General features: G+C 33.5%; 1 protein-coding gene across 5 annotated transcripts; it reads right to left on the bottom strand.

The window, feature by feature from the left end:
• Positions 1 to 13: 13 nt before the first annotated feature.
• Positions 14 to 15,511, bottom strand: LOC110640728 (DNA mismatch repair protein MSH5). 5 transcript variants are annotated; one of them, XM_021792170.2, is made up of 35 exons: positions 14,331 to 15,511; positions 13,781 to 13,812; positions 13,247 to 13,341; positions 12,758 to 12,838; positions 12,613 to 12,685; positions 11,818 to 11,881; positions 10,313 to 10,467; positions 10,073 to 10,174; positions 9,977 to 10,004; positions 9,875 to 9,906; positions 9,725 to 9,782; positions 9,356 to 9,442; positions 8,998 to 9,054; positions 8,664 to 8,765; positions 8,507 to 8,551; positions 7,624 to 7,701; positions 7,318 to 7,368; positions 7,149 to 7,230; positions 6,090 to 6,163; positions 5,897 to 5,996; positions 5,547 to 5,643; positions 5,335 to 5,424; positions 5,175 to 5,239; positions 5,017 to 5,075; positions 4,558 to 4,634; positions 4,377 to 4,463; positions 4,055 to 4,101; positions 3,836 to 3,897; positions 2,450 to 2,503; positions 2,270 to 2,355; positions 1,744 to 1,775; positions 1,643 to 1,666; positions 979 to 1,094; positions 636 to 730; positions 14 to 535 (listed from the first exon to the last, which is right to left on the bottom strand). In XM_021792170.2, the coding sequence occupies exons 1-35, from the start codon at positions 14,364 to 14,366 to the stop codon at positions 394 to 396; spliced, it is 2,565 nt and encodes an 854-aa protein (XP_021647862.2). In that variant the 5' UTR covers positions 14,367 to 15,511; the 3' UTR covers positions 14 to 393. The 5 variants fall into 5 exon arrangements, with proteins under 5 accessions (XP_021647862.2, XP_021647861.2, XP_058001329.1 ...); XM_021792169.2 differs by having other exon boundaries at positions 4,040 to 4,101; positions 14,331 to 15,510; XM_058145346.1 differs by having other exon boundaries at positions 14 to 434; positions 4,040 to 4,101; positions 14,331 to 15,509.
• Between the last annotated feature and the right edge of the window lie 391 nt (positions 15,512 to 15,902).

Genomic DNA, 15,902 nt, shown 5'->3' with positions numbered 1-15,902 from the left:
TGCTATTACGTAATTGGTCAATTATTTGAATCTTCAAAAGTGTAGCCTACTACAGGCTCTGAAGCATGAGAGGCGCCTGAAATGTAACATCGCAGGATATCAAATTCCGAAAGAGAGAGAAACAGAGACAGCAAAAGACTACTAGTATACTTTGATGGCTCGCTCTTTTCGTCAGTGTGAAATTTGAGGTTGGATTATACACATATTGAAAATGGAGAAAATAATGGCATACCAAAGAGTGATAGCAAAATCACGTGGAACTTGAAGACTAATATATATTGTAGGATCATATTGTAGTAGTCTCCTGACATGAGAGCAGGACATCTTCAATGATTTGCTTAGGTTGTTGAAGTTTTTCAGAAAGAGCTGGAAAAATGCAGTAATCATCCAGTTCTAGTTGGTGTCAGCCACTGATGGAGTAGGCGAGCCTGAAACTGATGAACGCACCAAACTTTTAGGTGTTTCATGTTCTACATTTATCACAATGCAACATATGTAGTAAACAGAATGTCTGAAACTTCTGAAGGAATTAAAGCTGAAATTGAATCCACCTTTAGTATTCGGAGAGATTATGCATTTAGAACATATAAATAAAAATGCTCATATATATCAGCAAGGAAAACAAAGCTTTCAACCTCTGCATATCAAGGAGGAAATATATCTTGGAAGAAGAGGTTGAGGTCACTATTAAGAATATCCAATGCCAACATCTTGTCCACCGCATCCTGCACTGAGTTCAGTAATAGAGCTCAATGATAAATACAAGAATGAAACATACATCATTTTCATCAGCTTGACTCGTAAAATCTAGATTCTGAAAGTATTGCTGATGTTTAGCTGACATGTACTCGTTGCACAATTGCTCAATATAGTTGTTATTACCAAATTATATTATGAAAAACATATACTGCAGACCAAATGCCAGAAACATACGAAAGAAATCAAGCTGAAAATAAATCTAGATTTGAAAAGTAAGACCTTGCATTGCTTATCTTGGGCTGATATGTTTTCATTGCATAATCGCTCAACATGGTTGTTATTTCCAATAGCATCCAATACTACTGCTGCTCTCTTAATTACTTCTGCAGGAACACCTGCATGAATGGGGATGCAGACCAAAAAATTGGGTCTATCAGAAAATTGGCATTAATACTATCAACAACTCAAAGAATACAGACCAATTTTAATGTAGAGATTGCATTCATTTAAGCACAGAATACTTTTAGGTTTCTATCCAAGAGAAAACTCTGCCTTTGCCAAGTTTAAACATCATACACAGTTCTAATGCTGGATAAATGAGGAAAACTATGGGAATTTGACAGTCAGTGTCAAACCATAACAACATCATATGATTGGTTGGAAGAAGGGAAAAGATTAATGTAGTTTTCTCCAACTTGTTTGGGGCTTAACTGAGTATATCCCTGGGATCCATATTATTTATTGTCAATGGTGCAAATCAACAAACAAAAGAAAAAAGACAAGGTAGAGTGGTACACCATCTTTCTGCCTGACAGAAGATTTAACTGTTTTATTTGTATTAACAAACAAAAATCAGAGAAATACTAAAGAAAATTTTTGTCAATCTGAATGTAATTGCTTCTGAAATTCCACCAAATACAAATGGATCATAGGGATAATGTACCAGCAAGTAGCGCACAATGTAGCCCTGCAAACCAAAAAGAAAACAAGCGACTTAACTATAAAATTCCCAGCATATATCCCTAATTTATAAACAATACTCACCATAACTAAGAAGAGTATGTCCAGGAACCAACCTGAAAAAGATATATGGATATAGTTTTAAATATTAGTAGAATTACATTAAGTAGCCACCAAGAAAAGTATGACAGAAGCATTGCACCAAGCTGTCAAAGTCAGGTTGTCTATTGACGTAGCTTAGACAATAATGCTACATCCTAGGCCATAAAAATGCACTTACACTAGTAACATATCAACTAGATGCCGCAGACTAGTGATGCACATAAATGCAGAAGAAAGGATCATAGCTAAGCATTGAGCACGCCAATCATATGGTTCCACAATCAAATGTTGTGGAAAATTTTCCCAACACCAATTTCCGAGATATGTAATTTAAACAATGTCATGAATCAACAACCAAGAATGAGGCTTTCACCAATTTCCGAAATATGTAATTTAAACAATCAAGTCATGAATCAACAACCAAAGAATGAGGCTTTTTTTTTCCCCACCTGGAGAGCGACATATATGGGATTGAGTTAATATAATCTGAAAGGATATAGAAAAATACCGATATAGAAATACAATGTCCTCAATGTCTGTAGAATTGTTGTCGGGCCTCAGCACACTCATGGTGTAAAACTTTACCCTCTCAGACTGGAATTGATTAAAAACTTGAAATATTACTTTTACAGTACTGATGATATGAAAGTGTGAATAAATTGGATAGCAGCTCCACAAGAATTCATACCTTTGGCAAGTAAATATCACTAAAAAACTCAGTCAAATGAGTGCACACCAGAACCTACAAATGTGAAACACTTGAATTCAAGTTATTCATGTGTTCCTAATATTATTTGCTGTTGCTCACATTATTAAAGGTGCCTTTGCACTATTATTGATTAGAATATTATCAAAGTCCAGAGCATTGCTTGCTGAATTAACTCAAAAACAAGTGGAGGAAAAAAAAAGGAAGGAACTGAGTGACAAAAATTGGCCACGAGCAATGAAATCCATCAAAACAATAGTGAAAATTTTAGAACTATAAAGAAACACCAAGTGTTTCACATCTAAAGATTACAAGGAATTCAATGGGCTTATAATGGTAAAAAGCTAGCTTTTGATGTAGAGTTAAGCCTAGTCCATTTTCTTAAGATGGTATCAGAGTCTCCTCAACTAATGTCCGGGCCTCCTATGAGTGTTTCAGGCTCTAAGTGTTTAATTCTAGGAGTGAGGGGGGTGTGTTAATATCCCACATAGGGGTAATGTGTCCTTTATAAGGTTTTGAACACTCCTACCCCCTTGAGCTAACTTATGAGGGTGAGTTAAGTCTGTCCCATTTTCTTAAGAAGAATGTTAAATTCGGAGAGAGTGTTGATAAAATTACAATTAATTCATTTTAATTCGAGCTTATATAAGTGATTAGATTACTTTACACATCAAAATGACTAGCCAAGTTAATGTTGCAACTTAATCACTTATATATTGCCCTTTTACTTCATATCTTTTCGATGTGGGATTCCCAACACTCCCCCCTCAAGTGTAACCACATGGCTGTCACTTAACAATTAGTTAGTATTTTAACCCAATACGGGCCCAATTATACAGCCTTATGGGCGGGCTGAAAACCCACAACTCAGTTTGGGCTCTGATACCATATTAAATTCGGAGAGTTGATAAAATTACAATTAATTCATTTTAATTCGAGCTTATATAAGTTATTAAATTGCTTTACACATCAAAATGACTAGCTAAGTTAATGTTGCAATTTAACCACTTATATATTGCCCTTTTACTTCATATCTTTTCGATGTGGGATTCCCAACAAAGAAGCAAAGAATGTGGCACTAACCAAGTCATAGGAACATAAAAAACTGACAACCAAGAAGGTTGGATTTAATCAGTAAAATTAGTTTCTTAGAAACTAATTTAAGTGTTCCTTTCATATATGAGGATGGATGTCATGCAGAAAAAATAAGGGCATTGACCAGAGGACAAAAATAATAGCTAATGTTAGGTAAAACATAATAGCACAGTATCTTCACCTATTATGTGCATCAGAAGAAAATACTATATTGAAAGTGTCTCACTAGTTTTCTTATGGAATTCTCACAGCAGGTAGAGAAGAATATCAAACCTTTGGAGGGTCATCACATGCAATAAAGTGATTTATGGTTCCACCAAGTAGACCAACTCCATCTGTATTCAACATTGTGATTGATTAGCGTAATTAATCTTCCATTTCAGAATAAGGCCAAAAGGAACAACAAATTATGAAATTCAGTCCCTAATATGGATATAGCATATCAAAGATGTCAAAAGTTATGTAAGAGAGAATAACCTTCCGTAAGTGTACCTTTACCAAATTCATCTAACAGACATAGAGATAGTGAAGTTGCCTGCCTGAAAATTCACCAACATAAATACATGGAAACAAAAAGGATGTTATTCAAAAGATGCACTATAGACCTCCAGTTATTCAAGCAGGTATTCTTTGAACTCCTCTTTCCACATTCCGATATCCCCTATGAAATCAAATGAAATTAGCAAGAAAAACAAAGATTCTTCATTACAGATCGACAAGTTCCAGACAACAAAGAGCTTGAGGCAGTTTTCATGAACCATGGCTTTTAACTAAATAATCGAAACCATTCTAACTGTCCTCATACAAAGTTTACCTCAGCATCATCCCTACTTGATGCAGATCTATCATGAACGTTGATTTTTCTGCTGTCATAAGCTTGTTTCCCATTGCACAGAATATCCTGTTATAACAGAATAGTGGACAGTGCAATCAATAGAATATAAATATTTAACAGCAACTCTAAGAAAGATAGTTGAAATATGTAGGTCAGACACCTATCAGTCAATCCCACAATAGCAGCATCTGCTGGTACAAAACTTCCAATGTGCGAAAGGAAAACAATCAAAGCCACCTGGAAAAGCAAATCTCAGAGTGCAAAATTTACAATGAAGCAATACAGCGCAAGAATAATACAACCACATCAGTTGCCAGTTGACACTGATGGTGACAAATTCAGAGGAACACGGGCATGAATAGCATGTTCTTTGACTGTTATGCTGAGAAACATAAATCTTCTCAGTATATGAGTTGATGTTATGTTATCTGAGATTACAGTATAGGCTAAAATATATCACTTGAAACCTTAGATTCAATGAATTGTTAAAATGATATATCACATACCCATGAATGTATCCAAATGGTACAATAGATGGATAAAACATGCAACCATCATTATGTGTAAGTGCACTACACCCACCCACACACATACCTACAAATAAGCTATATTTACTGACCTGTTTTATGTATATACTCTTCCCTGAATAATTAGGACCAGTGATGATATTAATCCTTCCTGAAGCAACACAACACTAAACATTTAACAGGATAACTCCCATGCTAAGATGGGATAGGCTAGGTAGCAAGAGTTAAAATGAGATTGAAGTCATTTTACCATCATCAAGAATCTTTGTATCGTTAGGAATAAATGTATCTACAGTCATTTCCTGCAAAACATGTCTGCAAAAATGTGAATACTTGTCAATATACTCAAATGGTAAATCCAACTCTTTCATTCAATGAAAAAAAGCACATGCAATCAAATGAATGGTCACCTTCCATTCTGTATATTAAGAAATGTTTCTTCGGTTAAAGTGGGCCTCACATAATTGTTCTGACGAGCAACTAGGGCCAATGACAAAAGGCTAAATAACAAAATTCACATATTATAATGGGTAATATACATAATAATGCAAAACAAGGTATGTAATGAATGCCATATTATGGAGTAGGGAGGGAGAAAGAGAGTTTGCAAAATGATTCTTACCAATCAAGTTCAGACACAAAATTCACAGCTTTAAGCAGATATGCTGAAAATAGAATAATATGTGACACCAAGTCTCTAATAATTGCTCTCTCCATATCTTCAACAACAAATAAGCGAAACATTATAAAAACAAGAAAGTATATGTTACTGCACCTAGTAAGTCACTGCCTCAAACTATCAGAGCATGCACCATAGACTAAAGTTCAGCTCTAAGTAGGATTATGGGAATATGATGACATCTAAAATCTTCTTTCATACCAGACATCAAATTATCTTCTCAGAAAAATCCACTTGAAATTCAAGCAGTTAGCTCTTTACAAGAAAAACACTTCATATTAAGTAGTAAGTACCTAGAATCTTATGATAGATGTCCCCAAGAAGATAATCCAATTCTCGCGTTTTTGGGGTACGATAAAAGAATCTTTTAGTCTCTCCATCAGCATCAGAGAACTACATTTGATAGCTTATCTTCCTTAGGAGATACAGAAATGCAGTTTTATTACAGGAAATTTTCTACTTAATTATAATGCAGCATTAATTTACCACAAATTCAAAATCTTGAAGCTTTTCCAGTAAGGTTTCATCAAGTTTTTCTTCAAAAATACATAGCAAATATCCTGCATATGAAGAAATCAATGAGAATGGAAGATCAAAATACAACATAAAATTTAAGGGAGTTACAAAAGAGTACTAAGTGATGCCATGGTTTCCCAAACATGGTCAATGGATCTATATCTATTCAAACAAATTTCAAGATTCTTATATTAAGTCAGTGTCAATTACCGAGCCTTGAAGTTATATTACTATTTAGGAATATTTTTTGTGTAGTTTCCTAGTTTAGATTTTTCTATACAGGATATTTATTATCTAAATCATTTAGGAAGTTTACTTTTATTTTAGGAACTCTTATTATTTTTCATATTTAGTTGGAGCCTTATTTCTTTCCTAGTTAGTTTGAACATTGAGCCTATAAATACAATTTACAATCTTATATAACTTAATTTCCACTTCTGTATCGGTACAATTGAGATTTTTTTTTCTCTCGCACTTTTGGTGGATTCCTAAGGGCATTAAGGAAGAACAAAGGTACATGTTATATGAAATAAGAATTCCTCCCCCCTTTCCACAAGGAAAAATAGACATATGTTACACCAGTATGTCAACTTTCATGGAAATAGCATCCTAAGAGATGCAACTAAACTCACAATTCCTATCAACTCAACATCAACAAGGGAAAAATGAAACTCACAAGCAGAAATACCAGAATCATTTTACATGTCATAGTCTATATTAATACCAAATATCCCTCCACATAAAAAACTCATTGAACCCCCACCCTTCTATTTCATTTAACTTTCAGCTCTAATTATGTAGTCTTTCATATAAAGGAGAAGTTGTACAGTGTTACAGTTGTAGTGTTGGAATTTATGGAATTATAAATTTGGTAACAGAATAACACCTCAGATTCCAATAATCTGATACTGATTAATTTAAAATTGAATATATAAAAAACAAGTCCAACCATAAAGAAACTTCCTATAAGATTCTAAATTACCCATGCCAATTTCTTCAATAACATTACACTGAAGCAATAAAGCAAACCTATTTGATGCATATAAACAATACATGGAGCAATCTTCTGATTACTCAAATGGGGAAGTTGTGCAAGCTCCACTGAGGAAATCTGAAAAGAATGGGTATAATCAAAACAGACTTTCAGTTTGAATTTTTAATTCCAATTTGATGCATGTATAGTTTATACAACAAGCACCTCTTGCAGAAAATCTGGCAAATCCTCATAGATTTCTCGCAATTCATCCAACTACATTTGATGGAAAGGAATGAATTGTCAAAGATCCAAAACTAAATTTGAAGTGTTAGCCAGCACAGGTGATAAATGAAAAACCTTATAGAATGAGGCATGAGGATTTTAGGCAAACAAAATAAATACTATCATCTCAACACTAAATTCACCAGTGAGTAGAAGAAATCTGTTAAATCTTTACAAAATGAAATAGAAAAATGAGAACACAGAAGAAAAGAAAGAAAAGTTCAGGAAAGTCAATTAATTTGCAACCTCATCACAGAAACCCTCTTTCACTATTGTTCCATAACCCTTCTCTTTACTTCTATTAACATCAATAACACCAATCACCTACAAAACATAGCATAAACCGTAAGAACATTCAGAATGGCAGTAAAATCAACAAAGATACAAGTGATAAATATGAATAAAATTGAGTGCTTCCATACAGTGCAACACATTGTAATGTGGCATATACTCAAGAAGGTTTGACAGCAGTATGACATAATATGTGCACAAGGAAAAGTAGACCAATAAATAGCAGTCAATAATCAATTCCCTCTTCTTTTGATTTTTCATCTTTCTGCAGCTCATTTATTTACTTTTAGTATGTTTTTGTTATAAGCTGACAGAAAGCTTATACTCCAAATCCACTGAGTTTTCTTGGATCATGCTTATAAACTTATTAAAGCATAATAAATTATATTTCCTTTTCTTTTAATTACATAATTTACATAGCCAGTAGCCACTCCATTAAGTCACATATCATATGAACCATAAAGTTCTCAGTAATGATCCATTGATCCTAACAATAATGGGCTGGAAAAATTAATCATTTTAGGCTAAAAGTGGAGCTTTACCTTATTAAAAAAAAAGCCTGCAGATTATAAGAATTGACCACACACGTGAACATGCAACCATCAAGCAGCATCAATTTTAGCACTACAAATATATTCCCAGTACATTTCAAGCCCCACGGTATTCCAAAATCGAGAAGATGCAACTTCCAATGAAAAGTAACTTATAAGTGTTCATATCCATTGTATCTTTAAAAACATAAGCATTATTATATTACCCCTAGAAATATATATATATATATATATATATATATATATATATATATATATATATATATAAAGGAAAGTAACAGACTGACCAATTCATAAAGATCAACTAGTTCTGTAGAAATACATGAAGACACCTGAAAAATAAACAAACAACCACAAAGACACAAATACAGCATATCAAGAAACCTCAACAACTGAATGAGATATGCCTTCACAGAAAAGGCTCATTGAGAAATGGTCTAATACCCTTTCAACAATGTTGAGATTCAAGCGCTTTGCCTGCTCTTGCAGACTTTCTGATATGCCTACTTTGAATATCCTATCCACATGCAAAAGTGAACAAATGCTCTACAAAAGAAAAAAGCAGTATTATACAACGTGTTTAGACCATGATTAATTGTTGCATATATAAGGCGACAATTAACTAAAGAAAAAAATATGTTAATAAAGATAACAGAAATCATCCTGTGACTATGAATTATTCTTGCCATCAACTTGCTAAATGGGAAGCACAACAAGCATTTGCCAAGTAGGAAAAAAAAACAGAAAATTGAAAATATATTCTGTCAAGCAGGATTACCTTCAAAAAGGCAGTCCAATCACCAGCAGTGCACATGGAGCTTGGAGAGTTAAATTTCTTCAGAAAATAAAAAGAAAGGAGAGTATTTCAAATTTCAAAAGATAAAATGGTGCCAAAAGAGATCCACCAATACAACCAAATCTTATTACAGAAAAAGGATAACAACTAAAATATTTATATCAATAACAATGGCCAATTTGTGAAACGGTGAGTATTTATCACAGTCAACTCATATGAAGTCTGTCCCTAAAGAAAGTTACTGTAGCATAAATATAATTTGGAAATACTAACTTTGGAAGGAAATACCCCTTACAACCCCAGATAATAGTAGAAGGATGAATAATAAAAGTGATAGTACCCTGAGTATGCGGGAAATGTCCTTGACAGACTTCAGTGTTTCATGCAGAGAAACCATCAGTTCTTCAGAACACAAAAAGAATGATATCTTGATCTCATTAAGGAATATGAGCTTTTTTGTATGAGCAGCTATAAAATTCAATGACTGAAATTCAATCCTAGAATCCTTGATGCAAATCAACTTCATTTAAAATACTTACAATTATGTAACAAATGTTGTGAACTCTATATGTTCAGCCAAATCAAATGACCAAGCCCCATTTCATGGTGATTTCATCCTATTTTCCTTTCCTTCTTTTGTTTTGTGACCATACAAAGTTCTAGTTCATGCAAAGGAAAATCAATTTTCACCCAAATAATGGAAGGATACAGCATTGAGACGGCCATTCAAGCTTTCTAGGTCAAGTATGGGCCTCAGGAACCAATTTCTTAAGCAAGGAAAACAATATGTTCAAGTCCCAACAGATTAAGATAATATGCTGGAAGAAATAATATCAGAAATGTGCCAAAATTAATTCACCTTAAAAGACGTTGACCCATTGGCGTCACACACTGATTCAGGAAATTATGTCAGTCTAATGTACAAAAGATATTACAAACAGAAAATTATATTTCTACCAACCTTATTCATCATGCCAAACACGGAGAACCTGCAATGTCAAGAAATCAGTACATCTATTTTCCAGGTAAAAATATTGAAAATATAATACAAAATTACCCTTCCTTTGATCTGCCAATGCCCATATGGCTTGGGTGTTTATCTACTTGGAAAATCTGCAATGCCTCGTGACATGCTGCATCAAGTTTAAGAAATTTGTTTCTGTTTTTAAATGTAAGGGATACATTGTTGTCCAAGTTTCTTTCCCACAAATAAGATAAAACTTCAACATACACAAACATATATGTCAAAACAAAATATAAACTATTTAAGAATTAAATTCCATAGATCAGAAGATACAATGAAATTTCTGTGACTGAATCTATTGTAATTGATGCACTTCCACATTCTTTTTGCTCAAGGGTATCTACAATCCTTTCATTTTCTAATATGGCAAGAAGACCCCCACTCGCTCGAACTTGAACTTCACTTCCCATGTCCATCATAGAACTCAACTTCCACAATGAAAAAGAAAAAGAAGTGTTAAATTTGGAAAGAGTGCTGAACAAATTATACTTTAATTCATTTTAATACGGGCTTATATAAGTGATTGAGTTGCTTTACACATTAAAATAACTAGCCAATTTAATGTTGCAACCTAACCATTTATATTTTTCGCTTTTATTTTATATTTTCCCCAATAAGGGACAAGGATTCCTAAAACTCCTTCCATAAGTGCAATCACATGGCTGTGACTTGATAATTAGTTAGTATAACCCAATATGGGCCCAATTATACAGTTTTATGTACGGCTAAAACCCACAACTCAAATCAGGCTCTCTGATACCATGTTAAATTTGGAGAGAATGCATAAAGAATTATACTTTAGTTCATTTTAATACTATAAGTGAAGCGTTCACACATCAAAATGAGCAATCAATTTAATGTGGCAACCCAACCATTTATATTTTGCCCTTTTATTTTATATTTTCCTGATATATGGTACAAGGATTCCCAACAAAAGGATTGATGTAGAAAAGGATGCATGTAATAAAAGAACTCATGCTGTGCAATAGGATTTTGGGATCACTAACACTGAAACATAAGAAGTGAAGCAGTAAAGATGCATATAATAAAAGAATTTTGCCGTTAAACTACATTGATAACAATTCCAGAGGCTTGAACATAGCATCTAACTAAGAATCATGTCTTATAAGCACACTAACCCATACCTATAAGGCCTCTCAAACAATTTCAAGCAGAATGGATAACAAGCAACAACACATAATGAAGAACCTCATAGTTAATAAAGAAAGGTTATTACGAAAGAAATTATTACTCCCTCTAAAAGGCAAGAGATCAAGGTTCCCATTTGGTAGGAAGAGAAAAGGCTAATCAGTATGTGCCTTGAGCAAGGCAAGTATGAAAATTAAAAAGGGAACCAATACATGGAACATCTTTAAAAGGATTACTATTGATAACTTTGTTCCCCTAATTTTGTATTAATTAATCAAAAACAGGAAACTAAGATCTAGGTCTCCTATGCGCTAACATCAAAATCTGCAATATTCATAGCAAGATTTGACACTATCATTTATGGAAAATGACTTAAGAGACATGGAATATATATAATCACCAAATTAGTTGTTATTTTGACATGCAGTAAGTGACACTGATAAATAAAACACTAGAAAAACTTTAAAAAGGAATATGGAGTATAGGCATAATGGGCACATTATGAATGCATCATGAGTTTAACAAAATAAAATGAACTAAACATCAATTGCAGGAAAATATTTATTCTGAAAAAAGCCATCGTATATGAATAATTAAAAAATATATATTATATGTGAATATGCACTCACATAACAAATTCTCTCCTTGATGTTTAGCCCATCATCCATTCCTGTTACTCGAAGGTATATCAATCTATAAAACCAAAATAAAGCAGTGGCTAAGAGGAAAAATTGGCAACCAGAGGAGGGGGAGGAGGAGGGCCACAGAGATTATAAAATAGGAAATATATCATATGACCAACAAACAGATATAATTCTGTTATCAAAATTAAACATGTAAAATTAAAATTGTCAAGCATCTTGTTACAGCTCCAAGTTGCCAAAATCAAGGGAAAGTGTTGAGAAGGTCTAGTGAAAATTTTAATTTATTACTATGTGATTTTGTCAGTTCAAAGAACGTCAGTCAAGGCAGAGAGAAAAAATATAAGATAACAGCCAACTTCAGTAAGGCCTGAGATAAAACTGGTTGGCAAAGATGAAAATATACAACAATCATAGTGGAGTCAAATTGAAACCTCACTGATGCATTTCCTATGTGCTTGAGAAAAAGAGGATATAAAATCAGTCTTATGACTTTCCATACTACTTGGAAAAAGTGAATACCATGGCTGTAAGATTATTAGATCGGCCGGGTCAGACACAAACATTGCATAGTTGCTGGCCCTGGTGATCAGAAAATGAAACATGCAATGCAAGCATGGGTAATTAAAAGTAGGCAATGCTGATCAAATTGTTGTGGCATACTATTACCCTCACCATTACTAAGGACACTCAAATGTTTTTAACTTGGACTTTCTTTTTTCTTTCTCTAGCCTGTTGTATGTACACAAAAGTGTCAGGATCCCTTAAACAGATGTTTAATACCTGTGCCATGCTTGCTCATAGCTGAAAATTGAACTTTTTACCAGTTTCACTGTAGGAGCCTCAGTGGTGCCATCTGCATTACTTCAAGGAGTAAATACAGGTCATATATGAATAGCTCATAAAAAAGAGACAAATAGCAATGTACCACTTCGTTGTAAAGCGGATATGAAGGATTCTTCACTTTTACTGCTTGTGTAAACAATGAGAGGCTTAGCCTGATATTTTACTGTAGCAGCATTTCAGCCAACAAAGAACAAATAAGATAATGAAGCTGTGACAGATTAGACGATAGAACAGAATCCAGACAGATTGACAGTCATGAAAAATAAGGAATAACAAAAAAAAAAAAGGTAATTCATAGAAAAGAAATTAATCCAGATCTGTTTATTCCACCCATCAGCAATTAACACCATTCCAAATCTGTTGACTCATAGGATAGAACTATGGGATGAGTTGAATTCTGAGGAAAGCATAGAACATGAAAAATAAGGAATGAAGAAAAGTAACTCTAGTAAAAGAAATGAATCCAGAACTGTTCATTTCAATCATTAAGAAACATCATCCCAAACAAGTTGACACATAGAACTAAAGGAAATGAACTCCATTTCCAACAAAGAAAAGTTGAAAAACCTACCGAGATCAATCAGGGGGAAGTCTGAGCTTCCATCTTCCCAAACTTCAAGCACATGAAGTTGGCGAATACTAGAATCATAATAAGAAATTCCAACCCTGCAGTGAGTTTTGCAAAGTCATCAATTACATACCCTATCTAATTTCTTGAATGCAAAATGTAAATAACTAAATATCAGAAGCAACACCTAAGGCTGCTTTTGCTTTTCATCACTTTTTCAATACTACATTAAACATTCTGGTTGAATTTATAATTTATTTATTCATTTTTCACTGCCAGAACTTCAATTCCATGAAGAATACAAAATTCCCGCCTGCACAGCTTCATGTTTTTATACTTCTAACTACACCAACATCCAAAACCAAATTTACTAGAGCTTCATTATCATTCAAAGGCACTTTTACAATCACACTGGTCTTCAAACATATATATAGCCAAATTTATTACAGAAAAACTAGTTTTATTTCTTATGTAAGAGAAACGAACATTGATATTATTAACATAATACAGTCTTGAGCATTGCATGAATACACTTACCGATGACCATGTAGAATGCATGCCATATAAACCTACATTTAGATTGAAACAACAATGCATAATTCAGCAATCTTAAAACACAAACTGAAAGTGTAATTTGCATTTTACAATAACAAAAATAAAGAAGCAAGTCTACCAATCGAAGCCATATTTACAGAACTCAACAAACACATTTGCAGCAATTAAAGCTATAGCCATCAAACGGAAAAGATTTCATATTATAAATTTCTGAAAAAAAGAAGGAAATTGTCATTTAATTTTGAATTGTTTTGCATATATAGCAAATTTGTTTTCTAGCTCATAGAAACGAGTTTTACAATTTTTGAAAAATATTTTTGAAGACAAAAACAATTTACGAATCGCTAGAAATCTCCAGCATTTCATCATCTATACCTACAGAAACTGTTCGACTACGTTGACTGTTTTTATTTCATTCTTCTTTTCGAATCAAAGATCATGAAAAAAATTTATTGCCTTCATATTTTCTCGGCAAACAAACGGAAGCAAGAAGCTCAAATGTGAGAAGAAAAGGAAATAATCCAAAATCGACCTGAGCATCGGCCTCCGTTTCGTCCATATCCTCCATCTCTTTTGAGCTCCAAATGCGTGTAGCTGTGACTTGTGAGAGAGAGCTTAGAGCGGGTGATATGCATGTGTATGCTTGCTTCGGAGCAACGAATTGGCTTATATACGGTTAAGTCCGAATCCGAAATGGTTCAGGAAGGAATCTAAATTAGGCTATGTTTGTTAATTGGTGGGAATGAATTTAGGAAAATTATATGGTTTTGAATTTTATATTTTATACATTCAGTTAAAAAAAAAAAGATGTCAATTATAGAAATTAATTGCAATTAAAATTAAATTCTACTAAAATGGGCGAAATTTTATTAACTAGTGTTGGTGTAGAATAAGGGGGATTGATTTTAGAGAATGTATTATTAAAGGAATATCCTGATAAATAAAAAAAGCCATGTCTTCCTTGCACAATCCTATCCACGCTTCTATTCCCTCGCCATCCTTTGTTTTTATAAAAGTGGCAATGTTATTAACGGTCGCTCCAGCGCTTACCCAGATGGCTTTCCCCACCCATAATGGGTCTCGTAGAATGGATGTCTACACCAAATTAACATCTCCTTTTTCTTCCCACATACTCATTGTTCACATTTCTCATTGACTTGTGAATTTTTCCTGCTAAGTCATTGTTGTCTAAGTCTAGGGTATTCTCACAATTTACCATTGCCAACTGAGAGATGTTTCCAATAGATTTTTTTTGGCAATGGCGGATCCATTCTTCTTCGTAAATCCATAGGAATTACTGCTCCATATTCTTTTCCGGTTGCAGCCATCACAGCCCCCTAAATGAGTGCAGCCACAGCCTCAACGCGTGTTGGGCGGTATCATGGACACGTTTCCAGCTACCTAAGCTTGAATATATGAAGCACCTTCATCCGCAATAGAAAAGCTACTTTTGATTCGTCCGGCTAGAGGATAGAAGTGGGTTAATGTCTCTGAGAAGGACGTCTTCTCGTGATGAGATTTTATGGAGGAATTTTCACTAGTTGCTGAATAAAAGAGAATGATGCGAATGTAAACTGGGGGAGTTAATTGGCCAATGAGAGAGAGGTTGTGGGTTCTTAGGTGTTGTGGTGTTGAAGAAGAGGGTTTGACAATTTCTTTGGAAATGATTTGAGCTTCCATTTTTGCGTTTTGCTTCCTTTAATTTGAAACGATAATGGCAGTCAATAGTACAGAATCCTGATTTAATTGGGAAAATCCAATTCAAAACATTTGAATATTCAAATGTCCAACAACAATAATGGCACATTAATAATATAATCAGAAAGCTGTACCAAAAAATAAATAGTCAGAATGGATTTTCACCCCATTTGAAACTATTGCCATTTGGGTCCACGGGAAAAATTAGAGCACTCCACCGCTACTCCTTCGTTCACAAAAATACATGGCTGTTTAGCACCGGAATTGAAACTATTATTAAAAAAATTGATTTTTTAAATATATTAATTAAAAAATATTAAAAAATAATTAAAAATTAAATTTAATTAATTTTAATTATAAAAATAATAAAATAATTTTTTAAAATTTATTTTTCTTAATAACATCT

The sequence above is a fragment of the Hevea brasiliensis genome, chromosome 4, assembly GCF_030052815.1.
Source record: "Hevea brasiliensis isolate MT/VB/25A 57/8 chromosome 4, ASM3005281v1, whole genome shotgun sequence".
Classification (NCBI taxonomy): Eukaryota; Viridiplantae; Streptophyta; class Magnoliopsida; order Malpighiales; family Euphorbiaceae; genus Hevea; species Hevea brasiliensis.
This window is presented reverse-complemented; position numbering and strand designations above follow the sequence as displayed.

Excerpts from the sequence above, each read along its gene's own strand:
- LOC110640728 (XM_021792169.2), bottom strand. The coding sequence starts at position 14,366 with ATGGAGGATATGGACGAAACGGAGGCCGATGCTCAG. Across the intron at positions 5,997-6,089 it reads TTCAAGATTTTGAATTTGTG|TTCTCTGATGCTGATGGAGA; the intron begins GTAAATTAATGC and ends TATCAAATGTAG. Across the intron at positions 536-635 it reads TTCCTCCTTGATATGCAGAG|CTTTAATTCCTTCAGAAGTT; the intron begins GTTGAAAGCTTT and ends ATTCAATTTCAG.